Source organism: Adiantum capillus-veneris, chromosome 11 (assembly GCF_014529385.1).
Source record: "Adiantum capillus-veneris isolate H3 chromosome 11, ASM1452938v2, whole genome shotgun sequence".
Classification (NCBI taxonomy): domain Eukaryota; kingdom Viridiplantae; phylum Streptophyta; class Polypodiopsida; order Polypodiales; family Pteridaceae; genus Adiantum; species Adiantum capillus-veneris.
This window is the reverse complement of record NC_140941.1, coordinates 99,296,529-99,319,432: the sequence shown is the minus strand read 5'-3', so window position 1 is coordinate 99,319,432 and position 22,904 is coordinate 99,296,529. Positions and strand designations below refer to the sequence as shown.

At 46.9% G+C, this 22,904-nt stretch overlaps 1 protein-coding gene across 2 annotated transcripts in view; it reads right to left on the bottom strand.

Moving 5' to 3' along the window:
• Positions 1 to 3,920: 3,920 nt before the first annotated feature.
• Positions 3,921 to 22,904, bottom strand: part of LOC147447720 (nucleobase-ascorbate transporter 2-like) — an 88,945-nt gene continuing 69,961 nt past the window's right edge. The window contains exons 8-14 of one of the 2 annotated variants that reach the window (XM_086523434.1): positions 8,418 to 8,514; positions 8,114 to 8,200; positions 7,970 to 8,028; positions 7,773 to 7,864; positions 4,634 to 4,711; positions 4,390 to 4,550; positions 3,921 to 4,312 (exon numbers count right to left, since the gene is read on the bottom strand). In XM_086523434.1, coding sequence (XP_086379560.1) covers positions 4,100 to 4,312; positions 4,390 to 4,550; positions 4,634 to 4,711; positions 7,773 to 7,864; positions 7,970 to 8,028; positions 8,114 to 8,200; positions 8,418 to 8,514 — 787 coding nt within the window. In that variant the 3' untranslated portion in view covers positions 3,921 to 4,099. The remainder of the gene's footprint in view (positions 4,313 to 4,389; positions 4,551 to 4,633; positions 4,712 to 7,772; positions 7,865 to 7,969; positions 8,029 to 8,113; positions 8,201 to 8,417; positions 8,515 to 22,904) is intronic. The other variant, XM_086523435.1, reaches the window with a different exon arrangement.

The following is a 22,904-nucleotide window of genomic DNA, read 5'->3' as shown; positions in this document are numbered from 1 at the left end:
GCTTTAGAGCCAGAGGACATGCGTGCAGTTGCTACTGACTTCTACCGTGATTTACTGTCTGCAGAGCCTCAGTCAGAGCGTCGGGATGCATGCAGAGAGCATGTGTGGGCACAGATGCCTTGTCTTGTGACTGAGGAGATGCGCCAGAGGCTTGAGCTTCCTCTTCAGTTAGAGGAGCTACACACGGATCTTAGAGCACTCCCCCGCGGTGGCTGTCCAGGTGAGGATGGCTTGACCCCCAGCTTTTTCTTGGAGTACTAGGACTTGCTTGGCACAGAGCTCTGCAGTGCTTTTCAGTTCATCCTGCACAAAGGAGAGATTCTTGACAACATGAGCGAGGGCCTGATTTACCTCATTCCCAAGGAGGGTGGCTCCTTGGATGAGATTCAGTAGTGGCGTCCCATCACCATCCTCAACTCAGCCTACAAAATTCTTGCCAAGGCTCTGAGTTTGAGGATTCAGCCACTTCTAGAGAGCAATATACATGGGACACAGACAGGTTTCGTCAAGGAGCGTAGTATCCTTGATAACATCTTTACTTTTGGGAGGCTTCTGCCCTCGCGCGGCTCCGTGGTGAGGATCTGGTGATTCTTCTTCTCGACTTTGAGAAGGCCTACGACAGAGTTGACTGGGACTTTTTGGAGGGCACTCTATGCAGGATGGGCTTCTTAGATGCTTGGATCAGAGGGGTGTCAGCTTTGCACAGACGGGCACACAATCAGGTACTTTTGTCGGGAGGTAGAAGGAATCGTTTCATGCTCACACGCTCGGTCAGACAGGGCTGCCCTCTTGCCCCCTTCCTCTTTCTGTTCTATGCTGAGGCGATGAGCAGGTTTCTGGTTTCACAGCACGTTGGTTTACGTGGCTTAGCGCTCCCTATTCGGGGAGATAAGCTACTCGACGCTGAGTTTGCAGACGACTCAGCCTTGTACTTGGATGGCCAGGAGGCCAACCTTCACAGGCGTGAGCAAGCTCTTGAGACTTTTTGTTGTGCATCAGGTGCACTAATCAACTGGAGAAAGACATTGGCTTTCTCGGTTGGTAGTGCTCCTATGCCTGATTGGATGCAAGGTGAGGGTTTCAGGTGGATTCCCCCAGGGACTGCACTTCAGTACTTGGGTTGTCAGGTTGGTTTGGACTCGTCTCCCGAGCACCAGATTGCTCCCCTCCTTCTGTCTATCAGGAGGAAGTTGTTACATTGGAGCTTCGCACGACTTTCTCTAGCAGGCAGAGTTGTAGTGGCCAACCAGGTGTTGTTGGCTACTATGTGGTACATCACTTCATGTTGGGTCTTTTCGAGTTCTTGCATCAGCCAGGTAGAGAGGCTGATCGGGAACTTCCTTTGGTCAGGGCGTGACACTCAAATTGCCCGGGCCGGTCACCATTCTTCCTTGTTCTCAGGGAGGGTTGGGGATCATAGACCTAGCACAGCAGAGCAGAGCCCTTCTAGGGAGGTTTATCGTCAGAGGACTTCTTCTAAGAGAGGAGCCCTGGAAGGAGTTCTTGCTTCAGCGGCTTAGTGCTAGAGTGCCTCAGGCTAGAGGCCCCTGGCGACCTTCGACCAGATGGATTTTCACAGAGATGCGCAGAGTTGGCTTGAGCAAGAGACTCGACGACCGCTTCGCTGTGAGTCTGCTCCGATCCTGAGAGCAGCTGCGGAGAGGCTTAGAGCAGCGTCAACCTACTTGCACGGAGGAGCACCTGAGACAGCCCCTTGTTTGGAACCCCATGGTTAGCACTCAGAGAGGCCACTTGGTTGGTAGTCGGCCTCATGTTTCCTGGGGTCCCATGGTAGAGGGTCCAGCACGCACTTTAGGTGACTGGCTATAGTTTTCAAGCTTGTCAGAGGAGCTTCAGGACACTCAGCTGTAGGGCATGAGAGGGGTGCAGAGCATGTATCGGGACATCTCAGAGGCAGTACCAGCTAAGTGGCTCACACCTCTCGAGTCAACAACACCCACATGGATGGGGGCCTACACGCAACCGAAGGTTCCCATCTCACTCCGGGCTTGCTCAGAGACTATACCCTCCCTTTTTTTCGAGCTACACGGTGAGGGACGCTTACACTGAGTTGCAATAGAGGCCCCACAGGTGGCAGAGTGCTGTTTTCAGAGGATCCGAGTGGTGGGCATCTGTGGGAGGACTTGTGTCATAGATCCCGACCCAATAGCTCTTGAGACTAGCCACTGGAGAATGTGAGCTTGGGAGAGCTGTCCATTGGCACGAGTACAATGGGATCATGGAGAGTGGCTTGGAGGGACCCTTTCTCCTCAACAGACCATCCGGGTGTCCCTTTCTTTCAGTACACTACTGTTCGACTGGACGTCACATGCTGGCAGCGCAGAGAGGCTCGTCCTGCTGTAGCACCTCATTGGCAGGAGGAGGGTCTCACAGCTAAGTTCTTGGCAGCTTTTTTTGGGAGAGGTTGTGGGACTCCAGACAGCCGAGGCGAGTCACTTTGTTCCAGTGGTTGGTTGCACACCGAGCTACAGCAGTTGGGAGCGGGAGCTTGGCTTGTACATAGTGGTCTCTCGGCCGCATGTGCAGCTTGTGGCCACCTTGTGGAGAGTCAGCATCACCGTATTTGGGACTGTCCTTTGGCACAGCATGTGTGGCTTCGTGTTCTTCGGCTGATGCCAACTCTTTCTACAGCTCGACAGTACACTTGGGGGGCAGCAGCTTGGTCCACTCTGACGGGCCCAGCACTTCAGTTTGAGCTATCGTCCACCAGCAGGATGATAGTGATGCAGGGGGGTCGACCTACACTCCAGCCTGCTATACAGAGCTTACTCCACAGGAGTGGTGCAGGGAGAGAGAGGAGTGTTGGGAGCTCATCAACCTCCTCACACTCTGGTTCATTTGGCGGGCCTGCTGCTTCCGCATCTTCGAGGCTCGCCTTGTACCACCAGCAGAGACTGTTCGGGATCTTTGGCTAGAGCTGATCCATACTCTCAGAGGACAGTTCGAAAGACTCCAAGGCAGCTCCGACCGCATGCGGGAGCGCAGAGAGGCTTTCCTTTGACTCTGGTGTCCTGGGCCTTTTTTCACCACGGTCCAGGGTTTGCTCAGATGACACTACCGTCCACCTGTGTGGCTTTTCCCTACTCCCATTTCTTGATTTAGCCTCATTGTACATATGCTGTTTTTTCATTGGGAGAGTCTCCCCATCATGATTGTTGTAGCCCTCTCTTGTAGAGGTGGTTGTAGCCCTATGGGAAGTTTCATTAACTAATAGAAGGATCTTCTTCTCAGAAAAAAATAAATACAGAAGCAGCAGAAGGAACCATTTTTGCTTTGCATTTATCCTTATCCACTTGTCCATTGCAAGGGGTTTGTTTTATAGTCTCCTTATCCTCAGTGGAGTCACTCTTTACCACGGTAGGGAGCATAGCAGCAGGCGGGGGAGGATGTAAAACTGCAGGGCATTCATCAGCCATGTGTCCAAACTTATGACACGCAAAATAGGCACCAGCAAAAATCCCACTTCAATTTAAAATAGAAGGCCCCCATAACATTTTCCGCCTCAATCACCAACGCAGGTGGACGGTCCTTGTCAGTGTCCCATAAAATACAAAACCTAATTTTGTTTCATATCGGCCGAGGTGGGCACCCAACTTTCCCCACGTCAGATAGCAACACATCATAAAACCCGCACGCTGCAAAATGCACTCCGTCCACAAACGAGCTGCCCACAATAGATTGAATCCATTGAGCTACATCTTGAGCTAACGGCATACGGCTGGAAACAAAGATAAAAAACAAACCGAGCATCCCACACACTCTTTTTTTTTTTTGGTAAATCAAGAGCATCCAACACACACACACACACACACACACTTACACTTATACAACAGCCCTAACCAGAATTAGCATATTCTTAGCTGCTATTCCCTCAACTCTGCTTTCTGATGCAAAGAATATACATATATTTTTTGTAAATTGATAAAATATGTTTACAGCTTTTATGGCAGCTACTGGTTGTATCTTATTTGATAATCAGGAGAAAGGTCTTCAAAAAAAATGGAATTGGTACATCATGCTGGAAAGCCATTTCTATCTGTATACAAGACACTGCATGCACATGCACAGCTCACGCAAATCACGCTGGGGGGAAAAACCTATGAAGGTGAAATGGAAGTGAGTAGAATTCTTCACTTCTACTGTCTGTTTTAAAAGTTCTGAAGTTCGCCCACCAAGGCATTCCCCTGTCCTTCTTGGATGCCTGCACCTGATATGTGTTGTCTAGAAACACAGCAACCATCACTCCCACGGTTACTGCTGATGAGAAGATGGTGTTGATAATGTCGTTAAACTGAAAACAAAGTACTTTGTATCAAAAACCTCAGCAGAAGCAAGCATACATGAGAGGAACATCCTCCTGTAAATTACCCATCTTGCATTTGTATCTGCTGGTCCATGGCCTGCACTTGCCGTGTACTCGCTGAAATATTTAGGAACTGATATGCCCATGAAGAGAGCAAGGCCAACAATGAAAAGGCTCCTTATTGAATTAAGGTTCACGAACTGCAGAAAGGAAACACCAGTGGCAGCTGAAATAAAAAACTGTACATAGTAAGTACATCTTATCCCTTATTACAGATAACAGAAGATGGCACAAATATTGTAAACTTACCTACTATCCCAAAGAGCACACAGTAGATTGCTGAAAATATAGGGAACGGGATCGATGCAAAGAACGCACCAAACTTACCTATTAGAAGAGACCAGATCAAACTTTGTTATCACATCATGTAAACAACGAAGTGTCACATCTACTTTGGATGAAAAACATTTATTGGGTCATGTGACAAATGAATGGCAGTTATCACTTCTCTGTCACACAGTACATTTCTTCATCACATACCACAGTCCCAAGTCCCTAGTCCTTATATGCTTGAACTCTTATGTGTACTACACATAACATGTTTTCGAACCTAACCTAGATTTGTGTATGACATAACACGTTTTCCAGCCCATGGTTACCATGAATCACATTCACTAGGTATAAAGGTCAAGCATTGAAATGTTATGCTTGACTCAATGCCATTTCACCAAAACAAGCACCATCCATTTTCATCTTTCAACGGTTTTGAGGCCTTTCAAGAACCATCTACTTGACAGCTCTTTCAAGAGATTAAAACATTTCAAAGTGGAACAACACGTTGGCCTGGCCTCATTCAGTTGCAAATGCCGATGAGACTCAAGATGAGAAGCAGCAATAGAAGGTCAAATTTCTTATGCAAAATCTTCTCGAGTATTCACAGGATCCTCCCTATGTCAAACACATGAAGGCGTCACCGATGGATACAGTAACTGAAGAGGCACCATCAATTCGAAGTCCAAGATCCCGATGAAGGCCAAGGCAAAGACCTCCAACACAAAGAAGGGATCCAATCTTCCAGACAGTCAGCATCCAAACATGGCTGACTAGAGGAGCTTTGGGTGCACGTACCGATGCTTATGGCAGAGGCACTAGCGCCGATGACTTTGACTTTGACGAGATGGAGGAAGAAGAGAGACCACAGCCACAGAGAGTAATGTCTAGTTCTGCACCTCGCATGTACAAACAAATATGGATACCTAATCAGGGGATGGACGACGAGAACAGGGATGATAAGAGGCCTAGAGGCCACAGCCTGAAGCTTGACACTTTTTCATGGCCTCGAGAAGCAAACAAGGCATTGCCTTTTGCACAACTAACTGATGTGGTGTTTTTTGGAGGCAACTTTACAGAAGCTTCCAAGGTACTGAAAGCGGCCTCATTCTTAAAGGGGAATGCTCAGATTTGGTGGTGGGCCTTACTTTTACATGAACAGGCACCCCGTACTTGGGTGGGGTTCAAGAGGATGTTTGCATTTTTATGGTTGAACCCAAAGTTCGAAGCGAAGATTTTAACGGCTTGAAACCACTTCAGGATGACAGAGGACGACAGACTCACGACCTACAACCAAGGATACTGGGATACATTTCTTCCAGTCGCTTCTTTCCCATTGGTTCCATTCGAGGAGCAGATGGAGCCCTATGGTTGTGAATTGCCTAACCAGCTATAGAGTTATTGTCCGAAATACAAATCTTATAGCATTCAGGAGTTGGTGGACTATATGATTACTCACAACTCACAAGCTCCTTGAGAATTGTCAAGAATCGAGCCAGCCGAGAAAGATACCAAGAAGGGAAAGAAGGTAAAAGAAACTTGTGAAGAGAAAGGCGAACAATATTCCTCAGTTGACGGCTGAGCAGAAGGCCGAATGGTTCAAGCAAGGTAAGTTTTATGGTTGTGATGAGACGAGCCACATTGCAGCCAAGTGTTCAAAGGAAAAAGCGCAGGAAGACAAGCCAGAGACTTCAAAGGCGTGTGAAGGGTGGCGGGCAAAGCCCTCGTAATAACCAGAGAGGAGTCATACAACAGCATGCAGGGATTGTTGGGTCTACAGGCAATCTCGACCGCCAGAGTACCGTACCCCAGGGATACATCAGAGGGAGATCAGTGAGATCAAGGTGTCGCATTGGCAGGCTAGACGGGAGGGGGTGGACCAGGCTTTTTTTGAGATCCAAGTGCTGTCCTCCCAGGACTCTTCATCCTCTACCTACCCATGCATGATAGCCTGCCTCCTCGTTTTGGCACAAGATGGAGCTGGCTAGGAATCTGCACATCATGGTTGTACTCCCTGAGCATATTGTTTTTCACCCTCAGAGATTTAGAGCTCTATTGCACCATCACCCACTTTCAGCTTTCGAGTTACTTTTTGGTAGCCTTTTTTGTACCCTTTGTCCTTTTCCTGGATAGCTAGAGTACACACCCATGTCAACGGTCTGCCTCATAAAGCATGGAGCCAGCTAGGAAACTGCACATCATGGTTGTACTCCCTGAGCATATTGCACCATCACCCACTTTCAGCTTTCAATTTACTTTTTAGTACCTTATTTGTATGTCCTTTTCCTGGATAGCTAGAGTAAACACCCATGTCAACAATCTATCCCATAGGCCGACTTTGGCCTCTTGAAGCCGTTAAAAAATCTTTCTTTATTTCTTTTTCTCACCAATATGCCATAATTGGCTGTTTAGTTGCCTGCCTCTGTCTTTGAGCCCTGAAATGTTATCTTTGAGCCCTCGGCTTGGATACAATTAGACCAATTTGAGCTTCCCTAGTGATTTTAATCTAATGGCATAGTTGGCAAAGGAGATTTCTAGGCATCAGGCACGTTAAATGGATGCTAAGACCCTTGCATAATATGAAGAAATTCACCGTGATTGTTACCCACAACCTTAAATGACAGCATTGATGTCAGCTACAGGGACCTTGTCGCATCATTGCTCCATGCATGTCGCCAATCTCATCGGTGTGATGCATTGTTCACATTATATTGTGCTTCAATATAGAAACCTCATCTTATGGCATAACTAGTGCTATGGTTCAGGGTCTAGCATCAACTGATTCAGACTTTCCACAAAGCAACTGGAGCCTAGAGAGTTGCAAACCGAGCAAAGGAGCAAAGGCAATAAACCTCAGCCTTTAAAGGGCAACGAGCAGTGAAGATAAGCTTTGGCCCAGAGTCTGGAGATGACGAAAGAGAAGATTTTCATTCAAAACCTCGTTGTTTCAGGAGCATTCTTGCAGACTACAGATAAGATTGGACATGGTGTCGAAATACTGTAAAAGACTAATCTTCCATGCACTAAGTGCATCCTATAAATTCTTTGTGAGCTAGGACCCTGATCACACCTTCCTCTTCCATAACAAAAGCAAACTTAAAAGCAAGTCTTCACTCACCGAAGATTGAGAAGAATATCATAAAACCAGCTGATATTTGGACCACCCTCCTGCTCCCTACACGAGTAATCCCTAGAAGCCCAGCATTCTCCCTACATCGAGCAAGATAATTTGACTAAGTAAAGAACATCAAAGTTGACCCTCGATGAATATTTTGCAAATTCTATCAAAAAGGATTAGCATGCAAAAATCCATACACAGAAACTGTAGAGCCAGTTGACGTCCCAAATAAACCACTCAACAATATACCCACACCCTGTCTAGCCAGAAAACAATTGGTTATGAGCAAGAAAATGTTTGGACTATAATACAGGGAATCTTGTTCTTTACATGTGCACTACCTGCCAACCAGAACCCCGACTCAGGACATATGCGGGAGGCGGTGTGGCGCTTGCTAGGCGAGAAACTGCTAAAAATGCAGCTGTAGACTGATAATAAAAGAAAAATTAGATTGAATACCTGAAAACTTAAAAATGTCACACACAAAGTCACACTGTATCTAGCAGTAACTTATGGCTTTATGTTCACCTGCAATGCTTACACTAGATGTTCGCGTGAAGAATGTTGCAAAATGCATAGGCTATTATAGAATAAAACAATATCACGTGTATACTTCGTTAATTGACTATGAAGAGCTGTAATTACCTCCACTAAAGAAGTAAACACTGCTGCCATCATTCCAAACGTCTCACCAGCATCAAATGATGGTGCTCCCCATTGCAAGGGATAAGGTATTCGTATCCTAAAATACAATTGCCACAGATCAACACAAGCCATTGTAAGTACTCGAGAGAAAAGAAGAGAGAAAGGTGTATGTCTACAAAAGGCCAAAGAAGGGCTACAACACAAATCAAAATATACCTTTCTATGTCCTCAGAGATCCCAACAAAAGGGACAAAAGGTACAAGAAAGGAAATGATCGTTGTACTCCCAGAATATTCCAAATGAATGAGAGAGAGAGAGAGAGAGAGAGAGAGAGAGAGAGAGAGAGAGAGAGAGAGAGAGAGAGAGAGAGAGAGAGAGAGAGAGATGAAATGATATATTAACATCTTCAAAAGGCCAAAATGACCTATGAAACCGATCCGTTACAAACTGATGAACTAATACCATGTCTAGGTACAAAAAAAGAGATACTAAAATGAATCTAGAAGTGCTACTAGCTAGAACTGTGTGGGGTATGTGTGACCACTGATACAATGGGTGCCCAATACAAGAGGGTGATATTATGGGTCATGAATCCATCTTCATACGTACTCTGGATGTTGAGATAGTATGGCTTGAATACTTTGTTGTAGTCTCTGTCGATGCTGTGAAGCTCCTCTCCTTAGTCGTGGGGCATCTCGATCTTCCTAGATCCAATGCTCGGTCAATTAGCGTATCGCGAGTGTGAGTATGAATGAGCTGAGCTTTGCAGTGGTGGAGGATCAAGGGCCAAACTGGCATATTTGTTTCTGGTAGTATCCCATAAGTTGTGCACAAAGAGAGATTGATCTGGTAAGCGCCTCATCTCCATAGGTGGGGCTGCTAACTCCGCTCTAATGATCTCGTGTGGCACGCAGGCCTTGGCTCTAAACAGCCAAGAGATCATAGATACCAAGGGCCTCTGTCACAAATTGCTGACATGTCAAGCCACTGAAGAACGAAGCCAACTTGCAGATCCTGGCCGAGGGGCCTAAACCCTAGAACCAGCAGAACAAGTTTTACCAACTTGCAAAGTCTTGCCGAGTGGCCTATTTTTAAAGAGGAGTTTCCACCAACTTATGGGACCCCGTCCGATGGGGCCCAAGTGACCTAGAGAGACTAAATAAAGCCGGATCCACACACACAGATTTGCATGGAGCGTGATGATGTGGCAGCAGTACAAACACCCGCGTTTTGCGTTGCAATGCCACATGACAGACTGCATGAATTTCCACATTTTACGCTGTTAACGTGGCAGGTGTACAGATTTTTGTAATTCGCGTTGGCAGCTCTGGGCGCCAGCTTTTGGGACCAAATGTTGTTGAGTTTGAAGTTTTGCATATACACTGCTTTTTAGAGGCCAAGGGCCTTTCAATATGTGCAGAGGGCTCAGTCTCTTGCACTCTTCCGGGTCAAGGTGCAGAGCGCGAGTACAGGCATTGTACTGTGTTCAAGCAAATATAAAATAATACCGAAAGGGGGGCCAAGGGTTGGGGCCAGTGCTCTCTCTTGGGGTGGAGCTCCGCCACTCCCATCTCGTGTGTCGTGCACTCTCTCTCTCTTTCAGTTTAATGTTATTTGAAAAGGGGGTGCTGCTAACTCCACTCTTGTTATAGGCTCGGACACTCGAAGCAAGAAATCACTAGCAACACGCGAACGGAAATTGCAAAATCACTTAACTTAAATACAAAGAGAGAGAGAGAGAGAGAGAGAGAGAGAGAGAAGGAGAGTCAACATGGCACGGTGGAGTTCCGTGCCAAGACGCACTGGCCCCGAAGACTCGCACCCCTTTCAATATTTCTTTATTATTGCTCTTCGCAAAGTACAACTCCCGAGGGTCCAACTCTCTCCGAGACTCAGCGTCAAGATGCTCTTGAAAGAGTGGCCCAAAGAGCACTTATAAACTTACAAGGGATACCCAAAAGCACTTGATCCAAAAGCATCTGCTCTCCAAACGCCCACGCAAAAGTGCCAAAAAGCAGCCTGCACAAATTATGAATATCCATACAGCCTACCACGACAACACTTTCAACGTAAATTGCGGAATTTCGTACCGCAAGTCACGTCAACATGTTAAGTGCAGCCAAGGTTCAAACTTTTATATTTTTAGGGTTCTAAGCCCCTCGGTCGGTGCTCCATAAGTTCTTTAAGTTGGCAGGTTAGGTTTTTAAACTCCTAACCCCTTTTTAGGCCCCTCGGCCCCAATTCTTTAATTCTTATGGGTTTCAGTTCCTCTTGTCCACTCGGCCATTTCCCTTCTAGTTGGGCATGCCACTTCACCACTTTGTGACAACTCTGATGATCTCGTGTGGCATGGAGGGCTTGGCTCTAATCAGCCCAGAGACCATACATACCAAGGGCCTCTCCATACCTCTCCACCCATCCTGACCCACAGAGGGTCCCCAAACCTAAACCCCATAGAGCATAGCTGAAGATACCAAGGTATCAAAAAGCAGAGCTTTATTCGGGGTTCTTGGAACTGAACCTGTGAACACATCCTCTCCGATCCTCCCAAGGCCCCATATGCTCTGGTCAATCTAGTCTCTACTGCTCTCTTTAAAGAAAACCTTGGCCCACTGAAGACTACCCCAAGATAAGTGTGTGCATCTATGTACTTCATAGTCTCTTGACCATAAGTGAATGTAGGTTTTTCTTGAAACCGGCATGTCCCACTACCCATATGCTCTCATTCTTTGCCAATCTGCTCAATTGCTGCTCAAGGATAGATGCATACAACCGTACCAATGTGTGTCCGATCATAATAGTACGGTAGTTTCCACGCTTCGTAGGATCACCTGCCTTGAAAATAGGCACAATAGTAGAAAGTCTCCAAGTCTCATGTAGACCCTCACACATGACACGATTGAATAGAACTGCGACAACCTTTGTCAGCATATCTCTATCATATACAAAGTGCCCTACTACTAGACCATCATAATCATATGCCCTCCTGGTCCTCGTCCTGTCAATGGCCGTCTTTACCATCTCAGTGATAAAGAAGGTACTCGTAGATGGGCATGGCTCGAGAGCATCTGGAAGGGGTGTCTGTCCAGGGACCGTATATAAGGATGTTGCATACTGACCCCACACATCAAGAGAAGTAATCATTGGGGGAGGGGAATGCTCATAAAAGAAACGCCATGCCTCTCCTGAGCCTCTACTCAAGAACAACTGGTATAAGTCTCACTCCATCTGAGCTAGGAATGCTCACTTCTTCCGTCGCACAAGACACCGGAAGGCTATCCAAGACTGTCTATGAATGATGACCCCTAGGAAAAGATCCTTTTGAAGCTGTGCTCTCGTCTCTATACACTCCTCATCATACCAACTGTTCTAAGGCATGCTCTTAGAACGGCGTCTCTAATCAGGCTGAATGTGTAAGTATCCCTTTGTTGCTGCATCAAGTAATGTCTCAGTCAATAAAGTGGTGATCACCTCCACAGAGTCCTGCATGGCTGCTGTACATAGACGACTATAGATCTCCTCTGTATAAACAGAATCAATCTTTGGTGTAAATGTATAGAATCGAGCAATGTCTCAGTTAGTAAAGTGGTGATCGCCTCCACAGAATCCTACATGGTTGCTGTACATAGACAACTATAGGTCTCCTCTGTATAAACAGAATCAGCCTTTGGTGTAAATGTATAGTAGGTGTGTGGCCTCCCTCCTGACACCTGGGCTATACTGTACTAAAGGAGATGGAAAGTTTCAAAAAAGCATGATCCACTGCTACACCCATTGGTTTGGATCCTACTGTGAAATCCTGAATGCAGGAGATGAAGCTCGGTTGTGCCATGACATAGTCCACTGTGTTGGCCCCATGCTTGTGTGGAAAGCATGTGAAACCAGTAACTCTAGGGAAAAGTTGTAGGCCATTAAGTATGGCCAGACCATATGTAGTCACCATCTCCATGAGATGTCTCCCATACTTTATCTGCTCTCTATCCTGTGAATCTCTATCAAGCCCCAAATCTCCTCCATCCACCTCTCTAAGCATCTCTTCTGAAGTGTCATAAAAAACTGTATGAGCATTTTGCCCATCCGAGCATTGGAGTCCCCTAGGAGGAGGATGTCACCATCCCTAAAACTCTTATATGTCATCGTTTAGGACAGAGAACGACGACTGCCCTCAAAGTCGACGATGCGGAAGTGTAGAGACCAAGGGGGAGAGAGAGAGAGAGAGAGAGAGAGAGAGAGAGAGAGAGAGAGAGAGAGAGAGAGAGAGAGAGAGAGAGAGAGAGAGAGAGAGAGAGTCTCTTGAACCAATCAACCTTGGCAATGAATAACTAAATGTACAATACAATGGGCGCTGAGGGTTGCTTGTATACCAACCTTAGTAAATTGCCCTACCCAGACTTTGACAATAAGTGAAATAAATAATGAAAACCCAAACTAAATAATGGGATCTCATGGGGCAGTTCACTTGAGATACCAAAACTCTAACACCCTCTCTACAGCTCATAGTGGACATAAATAGTGAGACCAAGTCGATGAAGAAGCTACCATGGATACCCAAGCAGAGGATCCGTCTACTGGATACACCTCGGATTTGCTATCCTCAACTTTGTACCTTAGAAGAATGCCATGTTGAGCATCAGTTGCCTTTGAGAAAATTGAACTGTAGACCACACTACGTCCAAGAATCCCCATTCGTGAACTGTGAGTACATCATGTCCAAAAATACTTCCAAGATAATGAACTTTGAAACACGTCCTGTCCATAATCCGACCAACACCAATGGATTGGTGCACTCATCCATAGTGCTTTAGATACTTCTGATTGGTTCCCTGCCAATTGCAAGTGCCTTCTCCGACCCACGGGTTCAAACTCTTGTAACTTGAACTCCAACACAAGGGTCCAAATTAATTATACAGAGCACTTCTTGCCCCTCTCTGCCACTCACAAGCCTCTTTGGCTTAAGCTAGTGGCGACATCTGGCCTCTGACTAGAAATCTGGTACCGTGGTCATCACCACGTGTGCCATGCCGATCTCCTCTATCAAATCTTTATTACCGTAATCTCTCTCCAGCTTGCCTTTGTCTTTGTCATCCTATGAGTTCCTTTTTTTGTCTTTGGCTTCGAACTCCCGAGCCAAACAAAGCATCATGTCGCATTTAGAACAACTGTTGTCGGACCTCGTGGGTATCGAGGCAACTAGCAGAGTATCAGTACTACCATCCTTATGAAGCTTGCCTTTGCCTGTCCTGCAGCAAACTCGTCCATTTGCTTTTGGCTGCACAATCTCGAGCCAAACAAAGCGACGGTTTCCTTGAGAACTGTGGTTGGGCAAAGGCCGCATACTAGATAGTTGATCTGCTTTCCATAGCAGATAATTGGTTTTGGCCGATGTTGCTCGCACTCGAGCAAGGGGGGGCTTTGTTGAGGTTGCAAGATCTGGATACTTGTGCTCCCTCTCGCACTCCAAGGGCCGTACAATTCCACCAAGCTGCACCAAACTTTGAAATCCTATCCTCCCAAGCTGGTCCAAAACTTTCCAAGCCCTTGCACAAAAGTGGCTTCAAAGGTGGCCGCAAGGTTTGCACCAATCCGCTCCAGAAACACTGCACAAAGGGCTCCACAATCCTACCTTCCAAAGGGTGGCCACACAAATCCCAAACAATCCTCGAAAACTCTACACAAGGAGTGACTCCAAAAAAGTCGTTCTCCAAAACACCTTTGATGCCTTTGCAAGCAGTGTACACCACTCCAAAGATCCCTGCTTCCAAATAACCTTTCAACTCACTTTTGTTCCTCCTCTAGCAACACACCGTCCACCCCTTGCTGGCTCACAACGTTTTAAAACGTAGGTCACAAGGTGGGGGTGACTGTGGGTACCGCAGCCAAAGAGGAGGAGGTGTTGTGGTTGATGTCGCCAAAAGACTACCAGGTGGAGCATTTTAAAACGATGGCATGGAAGAGGCTCTGCAGCGCCGACAAGAGGATCTAGTACCCACGGCAGGTAGGAGCTCAAACTATCCACCATCAAGGTAAGCTACCCAGTAAGCGTTTTAAAAAACGCTACCCATGCGACGGCGATAGCAAGAAATGGAGGAGTAAGCGGCGCCAGCAAGGAGAAGTTCTCTAGGGTTTGAGAACGCAGTTGGAGGAGGGGGCGGATGATGAACGCCAGTAACGGAAGGGTTCTTGGCGACTTTCAGCTCTTCTTCTCAACGAGCTACTCCATGGTGCACTTTCCTCTTCTCAATGAAGCGCCTTGCTCCACCAAGGTCACAGAGAACGAAGCTCTAATACCATGTCAAAGTCAACGATGCGGAAGCATAGAGACCAAGAGCACGCGAGAGAGAGAGAGAGAGAGAGAGAGAGAGAGAGAGAGAGAGAGAGAGAGAGTTTCTTGAACCAATCAACCTTGGCAATGAACAACTGAATGTACAATACAATGGGGGCTGAGGGTTACTTATATACCAACCTCAAATTGCCCTACCCAAACTTTGACAAGTAAGTAAAATAAATACCTAAAAGCCAAACTAAGTAATGGGATCACATCGGGCACTTCACTTGAGATGCCAAAACTCTAACATGATGTACAGGGTGGAAAATAGCATATAGAAATGTAGAGATATCTGCCAGTCTCAGGCCTCAATCTCACCCACATATACCGAGCTTGACCATCTTTGCATACAATGTGCACTATTGGCCCTTGTATAGTACTCCCACTCTGCCGCACCCTCGTCATCTAAGCTCTCCTGTCTGCTAAAGCGGACTCCCATCTATATCCACTAACATGTGGTAGGTTCTGTCAAAGCGCTTGGTGTGTCTCTGAGGTAAAAACCATTTCCTTCCCACTGAAACTGTTCTCAAATGCTCCTACATCCAATCTCATAGACCCATTGCAATTCCATGCAGCTATCTTAATTTAAGTCCCATTGGTCTCACACCGTGAGGTGGTGCCTCTGTCTAAGATCACTACTCTGCCATCTCTGTAAAAGGCAATCTTCCCTCTTTCTCTTCTTGCCTGAATCTCTAGCATGAACTCTTGCATGTGTGCTAGCTGTGCTAAGGTTAGGTCATCGCCCAAAAAGATTCATGTCTTCTTTTGAGTAGGTCCTTTTTTTTAAATTCCGTCTTGGATTCCAATGACCGGAAGCTTAAGATGAGAGCACACTCTTTGGTTGAAGATGCATCTCTTTCTATGCTCTTCTTTTCCACTCTCCAAGCTTTTGTATGTGTCGGAGACGTGATCCCCATCATTTACAAGAGCTCTTTCACTTCCACTTCTATATTATCTTGGTCTCTAAGACCAGATATTCTTACATGCATGGCTCTCATCCTCCGTTTTTGTTCCTCTTCCAAAGTCATGTTTATGAGAGTGGGTGTAGGTGTTGATGCCGTACTTTTCCCTTTCTTGGCCACCTCAATCCATTCTCTGCCGCATCTACCTTCTGTTGTGTCTTCGTAACCACTTCAGCCCATGGAGACGTTGCTGCTTTATTCTACTCTTCCTCGTTCTTTATGGTTTTTACTTGCTCCTTTATGCTGTCAATTTCCTCCCACAAAGATGGCTGAAATTCCCCCTCTTCGAGTCCGTCTTTTGATCTTTTTCGGCCATCTCTTTGTGGACTCTCTGGTGTGGCAATTTTGTTGACGAGTTGTTCCTTCTCCTCTTTCAACATCCTCTCTTTCGCTTCTTTCTCTCGAAGAAAATTAATCTTTGAGCTCCTCCATTCCTCCATGTCTTCGTTTCTGATCAATGTTGAAAATACGCTTGAAGTGAAGCATATGCTTGATTTTGCTTGCCACGGGCGAAGTTGGGAAATGACATGTAGAAGGGAAGGGTGGATAGAGAGAAAGAGGTCCTCAAATAAGCAAGCCCCCTGCTTGAGGCAACAGTTTAGCTTGCCCTAAAAGAAAGGCCAAAGCTTAAGCAGTCTCTTTTCTTTGGAAAGCTCCCTTGCTTGCCATAAGCAAGTCCTCTGTTTGAGAGATAAGCAGGGCCTGTGCTTAAGCAAGCCCCTTGCTTGGTAAAAGCAAGGTCCCTGCTTGATAAAAATTTGAATTTGCTTGACTATCGAGCACTGTGAAATCTGCCAGAGTGCATCATTCGGCACTTCCAGCAACGCACAAAAAGAGAGAGAGAGAGAGAGAGAGAGAGAGAGAGAGAGAGAGAGAGAGAGAGAGAGATCCTAAAGCGGGATGCTTGCAAACCTGAGAAATGTAATGTTATATTAACATCTTCAAAAGGCTAAAATGACCTATGAGACCAATTTGTTACAAAATAGTGAATCTAATACCATGTCTGGGTACAAAAGAACTAGAACAAAGATACTACTACTAGAATCCATCCTCATCTGCACTCTGGATGTCGAGAGAGTATGGCTCGAATCCTCTACTGTAGTATTTGTCGATGCTGTGTAGCCCCTTTCCTCAATCGTGGCCATCTTGATCTCCATAGCTCTAGTGCTCGATCGATGAGAGTGCCGGTAATGGTGGAATGAGTGTGGGCCGAGCTCTGCAGTGATAGTTGCTCCAAGGGCCTCTCCATAAATCTTTAACCATCCTGGCAGAGGTCCCCATATCTGCACCCCATACAACGTAGCTGAGGCTACTAGAGTATCAAAGAGCCATAACTTTGTGCGAGGTTCTTGGAACTGAACCTGCAACACATCCTCTCCACGCCTCCCAAGGCCGCAAAAGCTCTAGTCAGTCTAGTCTCTACTGCTCTCCCCAAAGAAAACCTCGGCCCCCAGTGAAGACAACCCCAAGGTAAGTGTATGCATCTGTTTACTCTACAATCTCCTGACCATATGTGAAAGTCAGTGCCAATCTCCTGATCCACTGTGGTGTAACCTTGGTGTACCAAGGTTTACAGACAATCCCCTATCCTCTGCAAAACTGTGTAATGCATCAAACTGTAGCTGCATACCTTCTAGTGAGTCAAAGATCAACACAATATCATCAGCATATAACAACAATGGGAGCCACGTCCCTGCCAGCTGGGCACCTCTATCACCCTCTCTGTCAATGTAATCAGACACCTCATCAACATACATCCCAAATAGAGTAGGAGACAATGGGCAACCCTGTTTCACCCCAATGGTGGAGTGAACTATCCCCTCCGGAGTGCACACATGTCCCATCACTGATCTGTATAGAGCCATAATCCCCTAAATCAACACTATGGGCACCCTCATCTCCTGCAGTCTGCGCATCAATCGAGCTCTCGGTACCATGTCAAATGCTTTGTGGAAATCCACAAAGCTACAATAAATCCGTCTCCCATGTGACCTGCCCTCCTCAATGATGGCTTTGAGTGTCAGAATATGATCAAGAGTGGAGAATATCTTGAAACCGGCCTGGCCCTTTGCTCCTACACCCTCACCCTCTGCCCAATTACTCAACTTCTGCTCAAGAATGGATGCATACAACCGTGCCAATGTGTGCCCAACCATAATAGTGCCGTAATGCCCAGGCTCTGTAGGATCACCTACTTTGAATATCCTGAAATCGGCCTGGCCCTTTGCTCCTACACCCTCACCCTCTGCCCTATTACTCAACAGCTGCTCAAGAATGGATGCATACAACCGTGCCAAAGTGTGCCCAACCATAATAGTGCCGTAATGCCCAGGCTCTGTAGGATCACCTACTTTGAATATCCTGAAATCGGCCTGGCCCTTTGCTCCTACACCCTCACCCTCTGCCCAATTACTCAACAGCTGCTCAAGAATGGATGCATACAACCGTGCCAAAGTGTGCCCAACCATAATAGTGCCGTAATGGCCAGGCTCTGTAGGATCACCTACTTTGAAGATAGGCACAATAGTAGACAACCTCCAAGTCTCAGGTAACCCCTCACACATGCCACGATTGATTCACAAGGTGGTACCATACGTAATGTATGGTACGTATCTGTAGATATGTAAGTCGTTCCGTATAAAATTTTTATGTACGTAAAAATACGTACCTTTGTAAAAAAACAATAAATGAGAGAACTTTTAAAAGAAAATTCCATTCCTCATTAGAGATTAAGAAAATGTATATCATGCAAACTACTTGAAGACACATTACTATCCATCATCAACTGGAGATTCACTAGCCAAGTACCAAGTAACGATCGTGTAAAACATACATTAAACATTTGTATTTGGTGATAAAAGAACAATGAAAAACCTTCAATCAATCATCAATGAAAGTACTTGCTAACAATTGAACAATAACAGTATATACCTACTAGCATATACCGAGGTACTCGGGGGGATGTAACATATAGTAATGTATAGAAATCGACCTGTGTCAGCTCTCAGCCTCACTCATAGGTATCTAGCATGATCATCTCTCCGTACAATAAGTAGTAGTGGCTGTAACTCCTCCCTAAATAGCACTGCTACTCCTCTTGAACCTCTACTCCCATGCTTAGATCTCGCGACTGTCCTGTGGGCTGTCTCCCATCTGTATCCCACCACATGTGGCATAAGCTGTCAAGGGGCCTGATGAGTCTCTGAGAAGAAAACAATGTCCCTGTCTCTGAAACTGTCCTCAAAGGCACCGACGTCCAACCTCATAGATCCATTACAATTCCAAGTAGCCATCTTCAGTGTCGTCCCATAAGTCTCACACCATCATGTAGAGCGCCGCTCTACAATCACCACCCGACCATCTCTGTAAAAGGCCATCTTTCCCTTCTCCCTTGCCGCCGTAATCTCTACCATTACCTCTCTCATATGCGCAAGCTGTGAGAGAGTGAGATCATCATCGAGGAAAACACTTGTCTTCTTGAGAGTAGGCCTCTTTCTCAAGAAATCCTTTTTCTCTTCCAAAGAGGGGAAGCGTTGTATGAGAGCTCTCCCTTTTGAAGATTCTCCCACGCCATCACTCTTCTTACCCACTCTCCATGCCTTTGTGTGTGAAGGCTTGTCCACCCCCATAATGGATGTGAGGCTTGTGACCTCTTTTTCCACATTGCTTAAGTCCTTGAGGCCGGTTACCCTCACATGTAAAGCCCGCATGCTCCTCCTTTGTTCCTCTTCGAGGGTCATGTTAATAAGAGTGGGTGTACAAGAAGCTTTATTACCTTTCCCTTTCTTGGCAACCTCAATCCATTTTTCCGCCTCCTCTACTTTCTTTTGTGTTGCGGAGATGACCGCGGCCCATGACTTCTTCTCCTCATCTTCCTTGATAACCCGTATTCTTCTCTCATGGTATTTAATCCTTCCATCATGGATGGCTGAATTTTGCCTTCTTTGAGCCACCCACTTTTGCTTGTAGATTTCGGATGATGGAATCTTGGATGACCACTTTCTCCTCGAGCGACGCGATCCTCCTACGCATGCCATCTCTTTCTTCGGTCCATCTTTGAAGAATGGTGCTTCTCTCCTTCCTCCACTCTTCCATTTCGTTTCTCCATTCTCTCATTTCCTTCTCTATTGCCGACATCCTCTTCCCTGTCCGCATGAAACAGGCTTTGTGGACAGCCGGTGATGGATGCGTCTTCTTACACGTGGGGAAAGCCGTTGGCACTTCTCCAATGCTTCCCATGAGAGAGAGAGAGAGAGAGAGAGAGAGAGAGAGAGAGAGAGAGAGAGAGAGAGAGAGAGAGAGAGAGAGAGAGAGAGAGAGAGAGAGAGAGAGAAATGAAATGAAATGTTATATTAACGTCTTCAAAAGGCCAAAGTGACCTATGAGACCTAAAAGTTACAATGTGGTGGATCTGATACAAAGTCCGAGTAACAAAAGTAACAAAATGAAATGAAAATGACAATGACAATATGACAAAATGACTAAATGACTACTATGGAATCCTAAACTCCAAGGTGTGAACTAATTAGCTAGCTGGGATAGCTAAAATCACAAGAGATCCAGCATCGGTCACTGGCGGATCTCATCAATCTCCTCCATGGTCAGTAGTCTGACCGGGCGTCGTGCATGTCGGGCCAAAGTGATCCGAATCCTCTGATGCAACCTCCGTCGGTGCTGTGTAGTCCTCCGTAGTCGCGGGCGTCTGGATCTCCCCAGCTCGGTCGCCCGATCGATCAGTGTGCCTCTGGCGTGAGGCGGCGAGCTCTGCTGTGGTGGTAACTCCTCCGGGTGTCCAGTGTCTGCTCTAAAGAAGTCTGTGATCTGTCTCTGATGTTGGCTAGCCTCTCCTCTCATCAGGCTCTCTCTGTGTCTGCGTAGCTCGAGCAAACACAAACCCAAGCATCTCTGATCCTCGTACCGCATGACTCTGGAGAGTGGTCCAAAGCCCTCTCTGAACAAGCAGTGGAAGCGGCCTCGTATCTCGTAATAGACGGGGCAGTGGCATGTGTAGTGCAACTCTGTCTCAGGCTCTATGTCACATAGGGGGCATGTCCTGGCCTTTGCTGCTACTCCGCTGTATCTCCCAGTCTCGATCCGCAGCTGGTGTGAAGATGTGCGTATCTGGCCAATAGCACATTGGACCCCATGAGACAAGTGTGTGTCCATGTACTTGGGCCTCGTCACAAAACCGTCCTCCGTAAGCTGGAGAAGATGCTCTCTGTAGAAAGCCATCTTCGTGCCAAGCTCCTGTGCTAGCTGTATCCATGTCCTCCTCGTGTCTAGCTGAGTCAGGTCCTGGCGGATGAGCTTGGTGATCTCGGACTGTGTAAGAGTCAGAGAGGGTGCATCCAGTGAGTACTGGAAAGGAGGCAAACTGTCTATGCTGAACCCATGTGCCTGAAACCATGATGTCATCTCCCCATACCAGCATGCTGTATCTCCCTGCATGGCTACTGTCGAGAGGACTCAAGTGCAAGGCGGGCATATCTGTCTCTGGGAAGTTCCCACACGCGGTGTATGAAGGAGACAGATCTGGTGAGCGCCTCAACCACTAGTGGGGGGGCAGCTAGCTCTGCTCGGACAATGGCACGTGGTACTCTAGCCTTGGCTCTAATGAGCCGCGAGATCATAGAGACCAGAGGCTTCTCCATGTCCCCCCATCCATCAGTGCGGCCTGTCCTCCCGTGATGATCCAATGAAGGTCCCCAAATCTCAGCTCCATAAAGCAATGCAGAAGCCACCAAAGTGTCAGAGAGCTAGAGCTTCGTCCGAGGCTCCTGAAACTGAACCTGTGAACACATCCTTTCCAATCTACCTAGTGTTGCCTGGACTCAGGTCAATCTAGTCTCTGCTGCCCTCCTCAGTGAAAATGCTGGCCCACTAAAAACCACTCCAAGGTAAGTATAAGCATCTGTATACTCCATTGTCTCCTGGCCGTATGTGAATGCGGGCGTTGACCTCCTGATCCACTGTGGGGTGGTATTAAATACCATGACCTTGGTTTTACCAAGGTTGACAGGCAAACCACTTTCCTGGGCAAACCTTTGCAAAGCATGCAAGTGACGTTGCATCCCCTCCGGAGAGTCGGAGATCAACACAATATCATCAGCATATAACAATAGTGGAATCCATGTCCCTGCCAGTTGTGCACCTCTATCACCATCTCTCTCAATGTAGTCAGAAACCTCATCCACATACATACCAAATAGAGTAGGAGAGAGCGGGCAACCCTGCTTCACCCCAATAGTGGAGTGAACCGGTGTGGATAGACCCTCTGAGGTGCGTACATGCCCCACTAATGACCTGTATAATGCCATGACCCCCCAAATGAGCTTTGTGGGTACTCCCATCTCCTGTAATCTACGCATCAATCTAGCTCTGGGTACTGTGTCAAATGCTTTGCGGAAAACCACAAAGCTACAATAGATCCGTCTCCCATGTGATCTGCCCTCCTCAATGATGGCTCTGAGTGTCAAGATATGGTCAAGAGTAGAAAAACCCCTCCTGAACCCTACCTGCCCGGCTGCGCGTATCCCCTCCCTCTTTGCCCATCTACTCAACTGCTGCTCAAGAATAGATGCGTACAACCGTGCCAATGTGTGTCCAATCATGATAGTGCGATAATTCCCAGGCTCCATAGGGTCTCCCGACTTGAAGATAGGTACAATAGTAGATAGGCTCCAAGTATCAGGCAAGCCCTCACACATGGCACGGTTAAACATAACTGCTAGAAGCTGTGCTAGTAGATCTCTGGCATGCGTGAAATGCTCAGCCACTAAGCGATCATGATCATAAGCTCTCCTAGTCCTCATCCTGTCAATGGCCTTCCTCACCATCTCAGCGGTGAAAAAAGCACATGTGTGTGGGCATGGATCGGGGGGGTCGGGAAGGGAGGGCTGCTGAGGAATTGTGTATAGAGATGATGCGTATTGGCCCCAGGCCTCTGTGGAAGTAATGGCGGGGGGGGGGGGGGGGGGGGGGGAGTGCTCATGAAAGAGCCGCCATGCCTCACGCGAGTCCTGACTCAAGAATAGCTGGTATAGATCCTGCTCTAGGCGAGCCAAAAATGCCCTCTACTTCCGCCGCACTAAGCGTCGGAAGTCAATCTGTGATTGTCTGTGAGTGATGTCCCCCAAAAGTACCTCCCTCTGAAGTCTAGCTCTAGTGTCCCGCCATTCCTCGTCATACCAGCTGTTCTGG